Genomic DNA, 19,430 nt, shown 5'->3' on the forward strand with positions numbered 1-19,430 from the left:
AAACGGGATGGGGAAGATTAAACGGAAGCTAATTCTTTGAATTAGCTTGCAAATAGGCCTGGCTGCTCTGCGGGCTCAGCTCTCACTCATACCCACTGGGAAATTCTCAGGAACTGCACATGCGTTTCTCAAAAGATGGGCCTTCCTACACTTAGTTTCCCCCCTGTTGGCTTCAGATCCAGATTTTCTGTAAAAGCTAATGTTGCGTAAACAGACTGGGTTTTATAAGATACTGGAGACAATCCTCTGATGATTCTTGTTTTTAAAATGGAAACCCAGAATTCCAACTTATGCAATAGGAGCCAGTGCAAATAAAAGAGCAAGAAAACGAGGTGTGATTCAAGAAACACATGGGTGCTCAATGAAAGTGCTGCTGCATTTTCTACCTGATGACCCATTTGGCTGAACTTCGTAATAAAACATACCTGCTTTAAGTCAGATGTTAATCTGACTTAAAAAAATTCACATGTGAATTGCTATGGCTGAATTCAGGCATGACCCATGGTGTTCAAGACAAGCGATTTCATGGGAAAGTCACAGCTAAAAACGAAGCTGTGGCTATACAGGCCCCCCAAAAGGCCAGCAGAATTAATTTTATTCAGACAGATGGCACCAAATACCAAGGGGCGAGTGCCTCCCTATGTTTGCTTCCTTCTTGCTCTCAGCTTCCCTTCTATGCAGCCCTGTACAAATTAAACCCAGAATGAAGCTACCCTGTCATTCATACCCACTTCTCCAGTCACTGTTGCTTACAATGAAATATCTGGCAACAAATTCAAATTCAGGCTTTTCTTCCCCAGTAAGTTGTTCTTTTAATTTTTTTTTTTTTTTAAATTTCCTTGTCTAAGTGTATAGCTATCCCAAAAGTGTTAAAAAGTAGAAAAATAAAATACAATTGCCATTGTTAAAATTCAAGTTCTGGTAACTAATTCCTCAAAATTATATTCAAAATGGTCATTAAAATGCAGTTATGAATAAGATGTTTTACAGGATCATTTCCCTATTTCAGAAAGATATTAAAAATCGATAAAATATTTTTTTCTTTAAGGATAGCAATGATTAAAGCAATATTATCCTATTTTTTCCCTCAAATCTTCAAGTCTTCCAAGCAAAGTAAGATTTTGAAGCAGTGATTACTCAAATAGTGTCTCAACAGCCTAAGTTTTGTAAAATGATGAAAGAAAAAGCAATGTTTTGCACTATGTGTACAGGAATTGTTCACATCAAACTAGAACCAATAGTTCTGTCAAATACAGATTATTTTTGTTATTAGAAGATTCATATTTCCCAATTACTGTTTGAAATAGCTAATGGTGTTAGCCGGCAACAAAGCTTGTACCTGGTAAACCATTACATTTTCCTGACTATAGAACAAGAGACGAAATAAAGGCTGAATGTCTTGACTCAATACTGATGACAGTGATAAACACTACCAAGAAATGTCTGATGGAATCATCTTGACAAGCAATTCATATGTAACATTCCAGTTAATCTGCTGTGATGAGACACAATGGAAGAGACAGCTCCAAACCACCTGGGAAAACTCTGTCAAATAGAGAAAGCAGCTTTATTTCAATGCTCTACAAGGAGTTATTATTGATTAGAGCACAGGAAGGTGTCATTCTTGTACACAAACTGAGAGATGCAGTTATTTGTGTCAATTAACTCTTATTCAATGTTAGTATTGATTGGCAAGGTCTGAACACTAGTCATTGCCATCAATATGCTATTTATGAAGGAGGTAGTCAAAAGACACAGATAACCAGCAGGATACAGCAGTATGGATCTGATGTACTACTGTCACTGGACTGGATGAACAGTCAAGTCAGGCTTCCACAACGAGTAAGCTTTCAGTACAACACCTGTCCTAAAGCACTTGTGCAGCTGGAAAAAAAAAACAACATTTCAGGCAGATCAGACTAAAGCAAGCAACCTACAGGTGTGAAGCCTTAAATAATAAGGAGCAGTGGAAGGGCAGTCACTTTCAAAAACAAGCTGTGTGTCAACACCAAGGCCTCTGAAGAGCAAAGCTTTCAGAAAACAGGGAACTGCAAGTCCTCTGTAAAAATGGTTCATTAATTCTTTGTCTTGCCTCTAGCCAAACCTGTTACTTCAGAACAATCCAGGAAAGAGGTCACTAGATTTCTGGCATAAACATATAATGTGCAAGTGTTAATACTCTATAAAACTTTGGGTATGTGATCTTTTTGCAGTGAAATATTTTCTGTTAAAGATTTTGGCTAAATTCTCCCTCACTTACCCAAAGAAAGGAAACAATATGCAAAATTTCAAAACAGAATGTCTCTACTTTCTTGGCCTCTGTAGGGCAGGACAGGTAAGCCAAGAAGGGTGGATGATCCAAAATAACTGTGTGGGTTGCTTAGTTTGTGGTATTGTGGCTCACCCCGGCAGGATGCACTGCAGCTGGACTTGCCTGCTTCCACCATCCAGTGGGCAGCAGGACCCCTGCAGCAGTTTTAATACTCTATGACGGAGCTCAGACTGAGAGGATGGATCCAAGTGGCAGAAGCTGACAGGATTAAGGACTAAACACTAAGACGCATAAGAATTCCATCCCAAATGACCTCCCAATAACTGACTAATGCCCAGCGTGCAAAGAAAGTGAACTCCAACACATAAGTTGTGGGAATACAGGGGAGTCCAAGGTTAAAGTAACCAGTAAATAAAAAAAGTAAACCCAAAATGAAAGAAAAAAAGCATACACAGTTGGTTCTTCTTCTTTTCCTTTAGTTGTCCATTTAATTATCATCAGCTGCAAATTTTGTTAGCAGAACTCAATTAGCAAATGATGACCTGGTTTGTAAACAGTGGCAGCAGATTTAAGCATATCCTTAAATGCCTTGTACAAAAATGTGGACAGGGAACACAACGAACTTGAAGTTATAGGAAAGGAACTTGTCAATGCAGGAGATCACCACCTTTTCCTCAGAAGGACCACATTTCCTCAGCAGGATTACAATTGTTTCTAGGAAACAATTTGATAACAGGAACACCGTCCAATGGGGAATGGCAGATGGACACCAGGATTATTATGCCAAATAGTTATCCCCTGGCAGGCCTCTAGCATCAGGCACCATGAACAAGAAAATGTAGCCGGTTAATATTAAACAATCTTTTTAAAGTATATTTTTCTTTATACCTATTTATAAATTATAGTCTTGAGTGTTAGTTCCTTTTCTAGAAGTTTGTTTATCCTTACAATGAGAATATACTTCTCATCTATGACCTCAATTTTTAACATGTTACTATGAATTTGACTAATAGTGAGTAGCAATGAGTACTAAATGTACATTTGGTGAAAAAACATTCCTTTGAACAGGTCTGTGATTGCTGTCTTTCAGTTTTATCCAGTATGACTGTGTTCTTACAGTGGGAGAAAAAGGAAAAAAGTGCCCCAAATGGAGAACACTTCTTTTCTTTCTTTCTTTCATTTTACAGTTTATCTTTGTTGCAAAGTGAAGTCATCGGCATCTTTGCAAATGAAGCAGCCTTTTTGTTCACACATCCAGATTCCCAGGTGTAGGTATATGTGACTTCAGTTCAAGAATCTGACCTGTTAGTTTGGCCATTCACCCACTCTGTAAGGCAGCAAGCTAACTTCATGGGATTAAGACATAAAACTGTGATTTTAGGGGACCTCAGCTACCCGTAATTTTTCCAAAACTTTCACTAAAATGAGCAAAGTTTAACTAGCCCGGGTCAGCACAGGCAAATACTAAGGCACAGATTGTTTTTCTTTAGGCTTCAACTAGACTGATTTAACTATAAAAGACTCTATCCCCTGAAAAAAAGCAACATATTTATCTACCATAGTATAATTTTTTGATGACAACCAGCAAAAATGAGCTACTATTGTAATTTTAGGCTCTCTTCGAGAGAAGACCATTTACTCGAGAAAAGGTCATTAACATTCTGGTACTTTCACCTTTCCATACAGAACCTTGTCTACGACAAAGTATTGCTGGTTGACTTGACCTAAAATTCCACTTAACAAGGGTAATAGGTAAAAGCCTATTAGTAAGTGTATACACTAGATAACATACACTCACGATACATATTTAAAAGCTAAAATATTGTGCTGGAAACACGGTAAGACAAAAGTGAAATAAAAAGCCTTGAACACATCATTAGGAAGCAACTGTTTCATGGACCGAGTTCAATGTCAATGATAAGCCCCAAAAACCGAATTAAAACACTTGCAACTGTAAGATACATGCAAAATTATATTTTCAATATGAAATATTATGCTTAAAAAAACCCCCACCTACACATTCACAAATATAATCATTTAGCCTTGATTTATATATAAATAGCTAATTTTCTCTTGATCTTTTAACAAAGTGCTCTTACACACTCTGGAGAATTATTTGACATCTCAGTTTTCGTAACAAAAGCTTACAGGCACTGAGGGACTTTATTTGGGAAGAGCTCTAACCATTCTAAAATGTCTCTTGAGATGCCTCTAGTGCGTTTCCCAGCAGTGGTGATTGAATAAAATGCTGCCCAAAGGAGGCTGAACTGCAAGTGTTCCTTTAAAAACCAATGGAGCTGAAAATTGTTGTTGCTTAGTTCACCACATGCTCTTTTACCCTTCTTCAGTTAAGCTCTACTACAACCATGTGTTTTATCTCCTACCCTCTTTGGCAAGTTCTTCAGCCTGAAATATTTCCAGTACAAAAAGCAGGAAAGAGCACTAACATTTGTTGGTGCTCCCTCCATAGTCATTAAGCATTTCAACCACATTAACAAAAAACGTAACGTTTAAATTTCTATACCCTGCAAATATAAATAACATTTAAACTTTATCCCAGGTCTCCCTGCCAAAGAATTCAACCTAAAATCAGAGAGACCATTCATATTGAGTAAATTTCAAGCTACATACACAACTGGAGATTCAAACCTAGGCCTTCATCTTAATATCCATGAGCTACCTTTTGTGTATCAATAGACCCTTCAAAGGTTTTTATTGCTTCCCTATTTCCCGTATTTTTGTATTATTTTACTATCAGTGACAATAAAAATCATATATATCTATATAAAGGCACTTACAAATTCTTGTGTAGTGCCCACAATGGTTTTCAACCATCCCCTGCCCAAAATGCTGGATTTTTAAGCAATTTATCTGTAATCTTCACAGTAAGAGAGCCCCAAGGATTTGCTACCATTAGCTTCAACTTACTTCCTAACAAAAAAGACTTAAAAATAAACTTACGAAGTGTTATCTGAGGGATCAGAAATAGATCAGGGGAGACTTTAAAATATGATAAATTGTTGCTACATGAGCCAGTTATTGGCTGCTACAATATAACCAAAATTATCTTCCTTAGTTTCAGTGTTGTTGTTAAAATAAAAGGTTAATTACAAGTTGAAGACTGCAATTACAGAATCAAGTTCAAGCACTAACAATTCTTTTAAATAAAAGAGATCATGCACAATCACCAGAAAGGAAAAGAGGATTTTCCATAGTAAGAAACCCTGCATATAGAGATCTGTGCTTTAGTGGTGTCCTTCCAGATGTCAGATAAATCATAAGGAATCTGGTAGAGCTGTGTTTCTATTCACCAAAGCCTAGAGTCCTTGTGGCAAATGCCACGTGAATGAATTTTGGAAGATTTACATGTAAACCTCTTATAGGTTGAGGATGTGGAGGGGGAAGTTTCAAGAGTGACAATGTACAGGGAGTTAGCAATAGTTGTCGCTCCTTTCCCTGACAATACTTCCAGATGCAGGACATGATCTAGGTCCAAGTTACAAATGTCATGTCCCAAAGAAAACCAAAAAATGTTCAGAGAAGTTACCACCATTCTGTTTTCCCTCCTTCTTTATCCCGGTGTTTCCAAATACCGTCTTTAGTGCTTCTGAATTGTGGTGATGAAGTGTCCACTAGATTTACTTCCCCTTTAAATTGGGAACAAGACAGGTCAAGCTAGACCTTCTTCCTGGCTGTAGAAGTTAGTGGTAACAACTATTAATCACATTAAAACCATTTAGCCTGGCTGTAGGGAACCAGAGCAAAAGAAAGTGACAGATCTCAGAAACTCACGCTTAATAGGAGGTGACGAGGTAGCAGAACCTTTAAAAGACTCACCATCATCCTCCAGAGACCACTGGCCTAGTTTTTGAAAATCTACAAATACTCCTGGTGACCTAGCCACTGTCAGGAGCAGGGAAAGGGATGACTTGTTAGTCCACAGGGAATGTGACATTACCTACATGAACACACAGCTAGAAAAGGGCAGATCTGCAATGGGGCCCTCTCTGTGCCCAAATCACAAATCATTCAACAGCATGTTTAATTAATCAACCAAGAAGAATCTCTAAATAAAGACCAATACTCACCTGAAAGTTTTCACAAGATTTTTTAGCTCTGTGTAAACATCCCCTGGAGTAATCCGAAGAGGGCCCAAAACTGCAGGTAATCTAGAAGGCAAAAGACACCCTTCAATGTACGTTTTCTTCTCATTTCTTCTCAAGTAGGACTTCCACCAAATCTCATGGAAGTTAATAAAAAGAGATTGCCTTTTGTGCAGCAGATCAGGCCTGCAGTTTACTTTTCGGATTCCGCTGAGTGGTGTTAGGGCAACACCTTCACTATACAACAGCTTGTTTTCAAAAATAAGAAGCTCTAGTTCAGTGTTAATGTGAAGAAGCAATTCAATACACATACTCTTATTAATTTCACATTTCAGTTCTGACAAAACATTCCTCCCAAAAAAATCAAAGTCTATACATTATGAGGATTAGAATTCCAGGCCTCATAAGCGTTTCAAATATTTATATTGGTTTCGTTCAAAAATAACAGTACATGTCTAAATCAGGTTTGCAGAGAAATCTGCTGATCTCAGACTCATGTAGATGCAACATAGGGTAATCAGAAAATTTCAAAAGAAAGAAAAAGACAGATTACTTCCCTACTTCACTGTGTTAAAATTCATAGAGCACACGAGTCACAGTTACTGTTTAACTGGCTGTCAGTACCCCCAAATGCTGGAAATAACATGCATTGTTTTTCACATTTAGGATGAAACTTTTGTCTCTATTTACCCGTTTAATAATTAACATCCTCTTGCATTTGAATATCCAGTTATTTACATTTATATGCGCCTGGTGCATCAATATTGATGGAAGAATAAAGATTTCTATTCTCCTTTACATCACTGCATGCTATACAAAAACTGAAAAACAGGACTCTTACAATGCTGGGCATATTCATATTCCCACTGACTTCACCTGAACATACCAAGAAATCATCACTTTATCCCAATGAAAATAGTCTCTCTTACTTGAGTGTCACAGGACTACTCCAGCACCTCATGAAATTTAAAAAGACCAACTAAAGGAGGGGATAGTCAAGAAAAGAACCTTTGAAGAAACTAAGGAAAAAAACATTGTCTTTCTTATCCTCTATTTGTGGAGCACCAGACTTTTAAGTTCAACAGAAGTTTTCCTAGAAGCTGAAAATGACTGACAAACTTGTGGAAAAATTTGAAGGAGAAGAGAATCTGCTTTTCCATCCAGTAGCAGTCCTTAGAATCTATGCAACACTGTCACTTACAGAAAGATCAGAGACAGCCAGCTTTCTTGCAGCATGGTTTGATTCCATGTTTGTGGCCTATCCACACTTGTCGCAGGTAGAGAGAAACAGTTTGGGGAGGGTTTTGGGGGGAGTTTTGGTTGTGGGCTTTTATGTTAAAAAAAATGCTTCTGCAAAATGTAGTTTGGCTAGCTAACACAAACCACAACCATAGAAAAGCAAAATACCCCTAACAAAACCACCACAATCACAGCCTTCAAACACTCATTTACCTGCCTTGCACTGACAAAGGGAGTGTTTTCAAGGTCCTCTCAACTTTGATAAAATTATTAAATTAACAGCTACAGCAGAGATGCTTTAATCTCTTTTCTGGGACTCCAAAGCCCTTTTATGTATGTGAAAAAGATCTGGTGTTTGGAAAGTTTTAAGACTCAACTCTGAGGGCCTTCAACGGTTGCAGCCAGAGGCATACTGACACCAGCCATCCAAAAATCAACTAGGAACTCTTTTAGCAAGACCTTTGCTTAAACTATTAAGAGGTCTGAAAACACCACTTCCTTCTGTGTAGATTTGTTTACCAGTAACAGTATACTTAATGTACAGGACAAATATTTGCACTCTTCCCAATCAACTTCAAGTTTTTCAGTTTAGACTTGAGCAATTGGTACATAGAGTTATTTAAATATTTCACATTTTATGTCCATCAGAATCTGCTTTTAAACAACATACAAGAATCTAAATAGTTCAGATTATTTCTGAACCAGGAGAAAGGAGGATGATAAATAAAAGGCTTGCTGTGGAATTTATTTTTTTTTAAGCACATATTTTCATTTTAAGCTCCATGTGTTACACCAACACTTAGATCCAAAAAACACAGAAATTTCCAGTGTAATGGCACAATTGCGTTGACTTTTGCCAGCTACTGAAGTGTGGGAACATGCTGTCATGCCAGTCTGGAATACTGTCAACTACAAGCTCCAATGCTTGTAGAGGGGACAGGCTTCTTCTAGAGAACACCTTAGTAGCGGGATTCTGACGTCCACCTCAGCAGGCTGTGCGAACTGGCATCTGCAACTGTACCCAGATGACTGTCTCAGAAATAAAAAAGTTGTTTAGGGTAGTAATGGGTATACGTTATGACTAAGGCCACCTAGAAAAAGCCAAAATGTCCTTGCACAGTGTGTTTGTTTCTTAAAATGATGATGAATGAGCACACGCTTCAGCTTGATATTTACCAAGCAAAGGATACTTACGCTTTTCTCAGCTTTTCAAGGACAATTCGCTTTCTAATCTGCATTTGTGCATTTGAATCAACAAGTGGGAAGGTGAGATCTTCCTGTTGATCATCCTGTATTAGACAAAAAACATTAACAGTTACAACCTAGTATTTAATTAAAGTCAATGCATCAAAATAGTCACAGCTTATCAATAAATGTTTAAACGTAAGAAAACTCTTACCTCTGAATAGAAAAAAGCCAAACTACAGTAATTTCTTAATGGACAGAAGTCAGTTTAATCTGACCCAACACACAGTGTGTGGCTAACTTATTTTTCCCCTTCCCTATGCTAGATAATTTAGTTCAACTATTGGTAAATTTCTTCAAAATTTAAGTCAGAGTAAAGTTTTCCTGAGAAGTAATGCAATAGCTTTGTTTCACAAGAAGCAGCATTATGAAAATATCTAATCCGATGCTAATATCACACTTGAATTTGAAAAGCAAAAGCAATTTCACATGCCATTACAAACTGCAACCTACCTAGCCTAATCAGCAATGCTATTTTTACTGTAGTGACAAGAAGACCCAGTTGCTGTCAGCTGGTTTGTCTGATCTGGAAGGGGTAAAACCTCAGACCACTATTTCTTGCAGTCTACAAATCCTCCTGAGGTCTTTTTCCCAATTGCCTAGACTGCAGCAACATATCCAAACAAATCAGCAGGTTCCAACTCAGAGAATTTTAAACACGAAGTAATACCAGAGATCTAGTCTTACTCAACAGAAGAAAGAAATCCAATCTCAAGTATACTCTGTCATGAATAAAAGGTAAGAAGTCATTAAATAAAAATTTCATTTAATGAATCAAAGGGGGAGGAAAAAACACCCCCAACATGTTCCCTCCTCATCCAAAGCCTACTCTGTCTCACAACAGACTGTTTCACCTAAGTAAACTTTCCTTACCTTCATGCTTCACAAACTGAAAGACAGCTAACAGAATTGAATTCGTCCCTAACAGTCATGCAGACTCATTCTTACCAACCTAAAATACGATTCCTCGACCTTATGGGATTGTGGTGAATCTATCCACTATTTTACTATTTTACATTAATAGCTTGATGTTACCTTGGCCATATCCACTTACGATGGCAGAAACAAAGAGCCTGTAATAATTCTTTGAAGACAGGCTTTACACAGCCTTGACGCTACTCCACTGGACACTTACTTTGTCTTTGCTTGGATCTTCCTCTGCTTGTGCATGTGTCAATGCTTCTTCAGCCAAGACGCACTTTCCTTTATAGAACTCTTTTACTCGGAGTTCTAGGAACTCTGTTTCTTCTTTTAACTTTTCGTAACTAGGCACAGGCTTAACTATTCCACCTGAGCTTTTGAAAGGTAAAGAATAGTTCAAACTGTTTTCAGACTCTCCTACAGCAGCAGTGTTAAGATCATCAGCTTCATCTAAGTCATCCTCATCAAGTTCTTCATTCTCCTGGTTGGCAGATGATACGCATTCTGACGAGCATAAAGAAGTGTAGTTTGGGCCATAGAGAAATTTTAAAGTTTCCTCAGTTCTCCATTCCATAAGTGTTTGCTTAAGCACTTCTAATAAACTGCCTTTGGAATTAACTGGATCTGTCAGTTCACTTCGTTTACATTCTTTTGAGTTAGCCAGAGTCCTTTTAAGATGTTCTGCCCCTCTTTTGCTCACACCTAGAAAAACTATCTGTGAACTGCTACAGGTGTTTCCATAGTTTTCTGAAGCACTTGATTTTCCTAGAGTAGTATTTTTTGAAGGCGTTGCAGTTATTTCATTATGAACAGAGCAAGCGTATGTTTCTTTTTGAGCATCTAATTTACAATTTGATAGTCGTTCAGTGGCTTCTACCACATCCGAGTCTTCAGTCTTAGAGCTGGAATAGGCTTTCTGAGCATGCTTCTTTTTGAGGATGCTGTTTCTGTGCAATTGCTGTACAAAATTGGCTGAACTTGACTGACTTCCTGGTAGCACAGAAGAAACAAATTCTTGTTCAGTATCACTACTGCTGTCACTGGCTGTGTCATAAGAACCAGATTCACATGGATTTGAAGATATCCCAGGATTTTCAATGTCAGAAGCTTTAATTACTTCATCACAGAGTTTCACCTCTTCTCCAGACTGCCCACTGTAACAGAAAACACAAGTTATCAATGAAGTCAGAAAAGAGCGTTACCTGTAATAGCTTTTCATTCTTGTACAAGAAAGAAAAAGAAAGCATCTTTCCCTTATAACAGAAATGTACTTTTTTGCTTTAAGAATCATGGCTGCTCTTCTAAAAGTCTTCTTGAACACAAAGAACTGTAATGTTCTGCAATCAAGATGATAAGTATAGATACGATTAGGTAAGTGAATTCTGAGTTGCTTATTGGAAGTCAGAAAACATAAACAAGGTATTATTAAAGACAATAGAATAATGTCACACTTAGCCTGATGAACAGTGCAATTTTTAAATGAAGATAGGCATCATAACAGATATATGAATATAATACCCTAAAATCAGAGGGACAGGAGAGCTGTTTTTCGCATATGTAAGTTTGCCACCTAATGGCCACGTGTTGCAGAAGAAAACAAACAAAAAGTCACAATACACAGCAAGGTACAGAGAGATGACAGAATAGCATGATTTCATTTTAGCTGATATAGATGTTTTAGATTAAGAAGTACAGAAGCTTTCATCACATATAATTGGTACCATTTTGTTTATAAAGAATAGATGGTATAACATATGCAAAGTACAAACAGTGTATTTGTTTCAGATTTCAACAGGCTCAATTAAGACATACAGGCCATGAGCAGCTGTACACTAAATCACACAGATCAAACATGCTGGTTTAGAGTCACAAAGGGAAAAACTAAACAAAACAAATAATCCTTTGTGTAGGTTCTAATAAGGTCTTGTCTGTAACACAGGAAATCAAAGATTCCCCTTTCACCTGATATGATGCCAATATGTCTAACTATAAGTGCGTATAACAAAAAAAAATAATTATTGTTCAGTGTACCTCTGTCCCTCCTTCAGCAGCTCTATATCTGGTGGTCTGCAAAAAAAGAACATAGAGAATGAAGATTTTCCTGCTAAATCAATGCTCTGAAATACACATTAATACATAAAATACACAGTTGAGGTTGGAAGGGATGTCTGAGGATCTCCTAGTCCAACACCCTGTGTTTAAAGCAGGGTTAGTGAGAGCAGGTTTATACGTATGTGTTCACAGAGCATGACTCACGTGCCTGCAGTGCCATGCTGTTATGCTGAGCAACGCTTAACAGAACCAGCAAGTCACATAAATGTTAGTCAGGAAGGACCTCTAGAGGTCACTAGTCTGACCTCCTTCTTGTAATGCAAGTGTCACCAGCACTAGATTAGGTCAGCCACAAATTCATGAAGCTTAAATCTTGAAAACCTCCAAAGATGGACCTTTCAAAACATTGCTGAGTATCCTGTTTCACTGCACCATAGCCTTAGTGCAACTTTTTTTCCCGATGTCCAAACTAAACCATCCATGCAGTAATTTCTGGCCATCACCCCTTGTTAAGTTTTCTGCCATCAATCAAGAATAGTTTGGCTCTGTAACTTTTTTGGCTCTTTGTAACTTCTTTTCAAGTACTTGTAGAATACTTTCAGATCACCCTTTGGTCTCCTCTTCAACAAAGTAAACATGCCAAGATCCTCACAGGTCACAAAGCTCCTATAGTAAAAACGACCCTGGACCATTTATAGGAAAATGCTCCGAATTAATGCAAAAAATATGAATATTCAAGGTATCTTTACTTATTTAAAATTTTACTTTGTTTAAAATTAGACTATCAAGTTATACTACTTTAAGAAGATGGAGTTTGAAGGTTTCCAGAAACTCTAAGAACCATAACTAAACAAATTCTGATGGGTTTCTTTCCAAAGCTCTATTTGCAGTTAATCTGCTTCAATTCAGTTATGAGGCATCATCACAATGATAATAATTTTATCCAACACTAAATATTGAAATCCTCACCTCTCAGACAGTATTCAAACCCCCCCACATGTTTAAAAAGATGAAAGCTGCACCACTTATATGAATGAATTGAGTTTGGAAACTAAAGGTGATAATATGCAATGATTTACATTATTAACTCCATATAGCTCTTCTTCAGTTTTAAGTGGAGGTTGTAGTCATTTCTGTCAAAAGGATTTCAGATATCCTAATGGATAAGCGTGTATCAGACATACCTAGCCATGAACTATCTAGGGTTTTGTTTGTTTGTTTGAAAATACCACCTCCCCACAGCATAAATAATTAACCACATCAAGTATGTCAGAACTATACACTTTCGATGTTAAGAATAAAGGGATATTTTAGAAATACATTTTTTAAAGATAGCGAAACAAGAACATAAAAATACTGGTAAGCTAACTTAAACATTAAATGGAGAGAATAGTTTTACCTGCTAAAATCCATCAGATCAGGCTGCTCTAAACTTCTATCATTGATCAGATACTTGATATGACTGATCTGAACTGTGAAACCAAGCTCACACATATAATTTCAGCTAGTTTATTTTGTTGAAAACCAGGAGACAACAGAGTAGCGTCTTGGAGAATAAATTCAGCTGTACATTCTCTAGGCAAGTACTTATTGTTAAACAGTGACACCCATTGGCCCAATTCATTATTTGCAAGCCTGCTTCCTAAGCTAGTACCATGCACTGCATTACACTGTTCCAAAATGTGTATTGTGGTAACAGCAGGAAATAGGCAATCTGAAATTGGAGTTTTAGGAAGGATAAAGAACCTCTTTGCGTTATAGTCTGCTTTCTGGTGCAAGCACTCACAGTCTAACCTTAAGACCAATATCAAGTGCTATGCTAAAATTAGAAAATCTCTTTTATCAGGATAAGATTAATTAATCCTGTACATCATATGGTTTGTAAAAATCCAATCCTAATAACTACATTTTAAAGTTACTGGGAGTTAACTATTACTTATGACTAGTCTGCCCTCTCAACTAACATGGTCATGTCTATTGAGTAGTCTTGAGCCACGTCAACTATTGTGATCAATATGGCAACAACACTTTTAAAATGGACACCATGCTTAGCTAACATGTTAACATCAGCTACCTCTGCTTCAGCCTAACCATTTTGATGAACTGCAGCTAATTAATTAGCATTGCAGCTTGGACAGAGAAAATAATATTCTCAAAAGGAGCAATGAATGTATAAGATTATACTTACTTTTCTTCTTCTCGCATCCATACTGGACTTTTGGAGATTTGAGCTTCGAAATATTTAGATGCTCTATAGCAAAAGTTGCTGCAAAAACACTAGAAATGAGAGAGAAAGCAAGAAAATATGACTAAAGACAACTTTAATATTCATACAAAGTTGTTTAAAGTTGTTTACAGGCATGCATGCCTGTAAAATTTAAGTACCAATTCACATTACGTTTTAAGCCTATGACCAGGTTTTTACTTCCCCCGAGAAACCAAACCTATCAAATAGTTCTATGCCATTCCTCAAGCGCCACTTTCAAGCTTCTTTTTTCCCCACTCTTCTGCTTTTTGCACTTTTATTACATGCTCAGGAGTAAACCAGTGTTGAATTCTACATAACAATAATTTAAAAAAACCCACCAAACTGTTACAAAGAGCAATCTCTAACCCAACAAGATGATCATAAAGACATGTAATAAAATTCAGGAGTTTAATAATGAAAATTTTGGTTGGCAACAGAACTTGGATATTTTGCAATACTCAGAACACCACCTAAAATTTTGCACTATCACTGAAAAATTAACTTCCACACTTGCATCAGGGATCAAGACAAAACATCACACTTCTTGGAGTCTTACTTAGTAGCTTGAGAAAGCAATTCCCAGAATTTTGTGTATCCCAGAGTAGTAACCAGAGGAAAGGAATGTATACTAGCGACACTGATTCTGGAACTAGAAACATTTATCCTACAATTTAGTGTATGAGCACCTGTAGGTGATTGAGTATCCTGGCAAAGCAGGCAAAGACTTTTACTCAGCTACACACATGAATATGCTTAAAGAAAGAAGAGATAGGTTTTATGTTGAAAAGTTCTCAACAAAGAACCCTAAAGGTAGTCACACTAAGGAATGCGTAACTTTATGACACTACCACAAACTTCAATGAATGAAGAGGATGTGCACTTTGACCTGACTGAAGCTCATTGACTATACTGGAGCAAAACAGAGAACACTCTTTCACAAATGCCTCTTAACAGATCAGCTGTACCACATTCAAACTGCTATCCAAATAAAAAATTCCTTGTTATGTTTAAATTTAGAAAAGAAAATAAGTGGGTTCTTGTCTTTCCAAAAAGAACATCTAGAAACCGAAATGCATGAAAAACTTTATATTCTAACAGCTCATGAAAATGATTTTTTAAGAACCAAACATCTTAGCTCTGAAACAAGCCACTATATGAATGCTGTTACAAAATGGATTTCTGATGTTGAGGCAATATTAAATACATTTTAGAAATAGTTACCATACCTTTCTTTCAGTGATATCATAAACTCTGTTCGTTTTTGTTGAAATTCTATACTTCTGTTTTGGTACCTAAAACAAATTTCATCAGCAAGACTGTTACTTCCATCATGACTTTACAGAAAACTTCATTTTTAATTCAAATATTTTACTATGCATAGTATGTTCTGTTTTAACTGAATTGAATACTACAACCCCCTTTTCTCCCAATTCTTTTGGTATTGTACCTTCTCAGATTTAAGAACAGCCACCTTAAATCATTTACATCCCATTATCAATAGAAGACAAGTTCCGACCTACAAGAAAGCCAGCAATGAACATAAAACAATTGAGCTGCCATGGCAGAAACGTTACCCATGTGTATGTGTTGGGAAATTACAGGCAGGTCCTTCTTTAATCCTTATCTACTTACATGCACATGAGACTGTACTGTCAGAGACCCCCACCACTACCCAGACAAAGCCAGAGAGGAACTTATGTAATACATAATAATATAATACAGTTTCCAAGTGAATTTCTGAGGGGATACATGAAGGCCAGGACAGCAAAATTCTTTGTACTCAAGTAGGTTTTTTTTCAGATAATCAGGTGCACCATAACTGGTATTAAATCACAGGTTATCTAACTGAACTCTGAGTTCTGCTTAAGTTCTGACATACCATACTTAGAGTAAGTGTAACTATGATTTTTACACAGGTAAGGTACATTTTTAGAGCAGATGTGTATGCATTCACAGAGCGATATTCCTGTATTGTATTATTTTTTCACTTTTCACATTTCCTTTTCAGAAATACGTGGTTACACTGAAGAAGGAGCAAGATCAGAAAGCTTCTGCATGCACAAAGGAAGGCCATGAAGCCATATCTCATTCATCTTTATTGCTGTCAAAGTAGATGCTAACTGATTCTGTCACACAGTAATGGTCGTCAACTGATCAAATTTTACCTTTTACTTCAGAAGGATTATACTGAAATGGAATGATCTGATGCCTGGCCCATTACTTAACAGTATTTTAATCTATGTTTAATATTGTAAGTTTAAAATTAAAGAGAAAATGCAAGAGAGTAAAAATTGTGAAGAGATTCTTATGATAACAGCATTAGTAAAAAGCAACTTACATTTTCCAGTTTATTTTGACATAGAGGATAACCACATAGTTTGATGATAGACCGCTCATCAACAATGTCTTTATAGTGAGATGGAGTAATACATTTTCCCTAAAATGGCAAGCAAATAGTTCAACAACAGATACTGGAAAATCTGTCATTTTTTGTACTCAAAACATCTCATAAACAAATGCATATTTTTAATTTTATTTAGTAAATTTAATAAACAACACCGAGGCCCCACACAGTAAAAATGGTAAAAGGGTAAACAGGGAAAGAAGACAGATGTGGGCACTTCCTTTCACATATAGAAAACCCTCATAATTTTGCTTCTAGTTGCACCTGTTTTCATAATTTCCCTCTATTTACATGTTTTGTCCACCTGTTTACCAGCCTATTTCCAACCTTACAAGGAGTAATCATCATGCCATTCCAGAAAAACTTTGCTGCCAGATAAATTGTAGGGCATTACTGAGACTTTGTCTAAATTCACAGATGATGTCACGTGGACTTAATTTTTATACTTCACCTACCAGTCCAGAACCACAGATGAATGAACAGAAGCTGTGGTAGTAAAGTGAGGATTATAAATGCATGGACTTCTGCAAAACTAGGGCATGTTTTCACTGCAGAACCCTTGAAAAATAAGGCAATCATCATCACAGCTAACAAGAGAGGGAATAAATTATTTGTCTACTTTAAACCGCAGCAAATTGTTCCAAGAACTTTAAAAAAAAAAAAAAAAGGAAAAAAGATTGAACACTAAGATACAAAATAGTATAAAAACTTGCAACACCTACAGAATTCAGAAGGAACTCTTCAGTAATGTTCTCTTCCAGGAGTTGTTCAACAATATACAATGCTTTTTTCTCAAATTCAATCTTCTTTCTCAGAGCAGCCTCCAGAGCTGCTTTCCTGTAACAGAACAGACACTGAATGACAGAGGGCAGATTTCCATGAAGAATTCTCTAACTGCACCTTTACCTTTTTTCTGAAATACAGTAGCTTATATTTTTCTGCATCACACCATGTTGGCCAAACAAAGCAACACGTAACTGGACTAGTAATTCTGTAATAACCACAAAGGAGTTTCCAACCTTGGTTTGCTTTATTTCCACCCCAGTCAGGAAAAATATTGACTCTTATTGCACTGCAATACTTCTACACGAGGTTACCCAACTTGCGAGACAGGGAAACTCAGAATTGGCTGGACAAAGAGCCTGGGACAAACAATTTATGGAGTGTTGCCAGGAAAATGGGAGGTGGATGAGACATGAAGAGTGGGAAGAAAAAAGGACTGGGACAAGACTGTGAGGATACAAAGTAAAGAATGGAATAAATCAAATACCACTACAGTAGGTTTCCTGAGTGTTCCCGAGTCTTGCCACTATTCTATTGTCAGCAAATACCCAGAGAGCAACCATTTTGGTGTCTCCAATCTCCACTTGGCAGTGCTTCCCCCACAGTGGTTGTCAGTGTACAGTTATTCCGTTGTTTTAACTACAGCAGGTCTATGCTATTCACCTGGAAGTCTAGGTCTGCTACTGAGTCAAATGAATATTTAGGTAATTGTCCATGGCAGAAAGTGTTTTTCCCTCGCAAGTTTGGTTTTTAAAGTGACTAAAGAAAAATGTTAGGTATGCAAAGAAGTTGACGTGGCAAGAACAAGCACTACAGGCTAAGGAAATATAACTGCGGAGGTTAGATTCATAAACTCTTAGCATATTATACAATGCACATATGTGCATGTTGTTAGAAGTTACACAGCATCACTCCAAACAAGCCCGCACGATGTTGATGCTGGCAATCTCCTGAAGTTGGTCATGGTACTTTGAGAAAGCAAAAAAACACGAGGCAGAGAATGTGATTTCAAAGTGAGGCAAAAAACCCACGAATGCCACATGTTGTTAGTCAGAAATTATACCTTTGAGTAGCATCTTCAGTATGCTGAGCAGCTGAATGCTTATTTCCTAGAAATCAAATATACAAATGGAAAAATACAGAAATTAGTGTACTTTCTTCCTTTGAGCGGAAAATACTGGAACTTGAAAAATAGTAAAACCTCTAAACTGTAAGCACAATCAAGAGAATTGCTTAGAAACTTGCTTTTGGTGACAGAGAGTGACTTCAATAAGCCAGTAATCATTCAGCAGTTTGTCAGACACACTTTTTATGAGTGTAAGGGCAGACAGGCCCAACTCTTTCATCATGTTCTGTATAATCAGAAAGTTAAGGAAAAATAATTCCGACGGTAACTTTGTGCCAATCATGCTCACCCTCGCTCGCCAGCCCATCTTTACCCCCTGCACCCCACTGCTGGGGAAGGCTGTCCCTTCCAGCTGCCACACCGATAGATTTTGCTCCGGGCAGGACTGGACAACCCGGCCTCGCCGCCGGCACCTTCACCACAGAGCGGCGTCTGCCGCCTCCCCGGCCTGCCCCAGGACCCGGCTACCGGCACGGAGCACTCGGGCAGCTGCTCCCTTAAGCACCAGGGAGGGAAAATAACGGACTCTTTCCCTTAAAACACGACGACGCACTTTTCCGACCCGCTGCACGACCGCTGTCAAGCCTGAGGCTCGGAGCGGGGCGGCGGGCTGCCGGCCCTGCAGGAGCCGAGCCGGCGCAGCCCCCGCGCAGCCTGAGGTGACAGCGGGGCGCCCGGCCCCGCCTCGTCCAGCCCACCGCCCGGGGGCGACAGACCCAGCCGCCGCCGCCAGCCGCTGCTCGCCAGTACCGAACGTGCAACCGGCCCGGCTCGGCCGAGGCCCACCGAGCTCGCATCGCTGACCGCGACCGTCCCGGCGCTCCCGCCTGGACACAGTGAGTTGGGCGAGTCCGCTGCGCCGGCCAGAGAGCACAGAAGAGCCCATAAGTGCCGGGCAGGGGGAGCGGCGCACGGAGCCTACCTGCGCGCCGCCGACTGGGCTTCCCCTTCGCGCCGCCCTGCGGCTTCCCGGCCGCCATCATCGCGGCTGCCCGCTTCGTCCCCGCCCTCCGACCTCTCACCCGGGAGGCGGAGCC

The 19,430-nt window shown here is 38.4% G+C and overlaps 1 protein-coding gene across 2 annotated transcripts in view; it reads right to left on the minus strand.

Annotated features, from left to right (window-relative positions):
• The window catches only part of RPAP2 (RNA polymerase II associated protein 2), a 49,126-nt gene extending 29,721 nt beyond the window's left edge, over window positions 1-19,405 (minus strand). The window contains exons 1-10 of one of the 2 annotated variants that reach the window (XR_012463338.1): window positions 19,316-19,399; window positions 18,331-18,376; window positions 17,207-17,321; window positions 16,419-16,517; window positions 15,307-15,372; window positions 14,021-14,109; window positions 11,812-11,847; window positions 9,995-10,934; window positions 8,809-8,903; window positions 6,361-6,441 (exon numbers count right to left, since the gene is read on the minus strand). Coding sequence is in view for 1 of the 2 variants with exons in the window: in XM_074152721.1 (XP_074008822.1) it covers window positions 6,361-6,441; window positions 8,809-8,903; window positions 9,995-10,934; window positions 11,812-11,847; window positions 14,021-14,109; window positions 15,307-15,372; window positions 16,419-16,517; window positions 17,207-17,321; window positions 18,331-18,376; window positions 19,316-19,376 (1,628 nt within the window). In the remaining variant the exon portion in view is untranslated. Of the gene's footprint in view, window positions 1-6,360; window positions 6,442-8,808; window positions 8,904-9,994; window positions 10,935-11,811; window positions 11,848-14,020; window positions 14,110-15,306; window positions 15,373-16,418; window positions 16,518-17,206; window positions 17,322-18,330; window positions 18,377-19,315 lie in introns of both variants that reach the window. The other variant, XM_074152721.1, reaches the window with a different exon arrangement.
• Window positions 19,406-19,430: the final 25 nt, after the last annotated feature.

Source organism: Numenius arquata, chromosome 8 (genome assembly GCF_964106895.1).
Source record: "Numenius arquata chromosome 8, bNumArq3.hap1.1, whole genome shotgun sequence".
NCBI classification, from domain to species: domain Eukaryota; kingdom Metazoa; phylum Chordata; class Aves; order Charadriiformes; family Scolopacidae; genus Numenius; species Numenius arquata.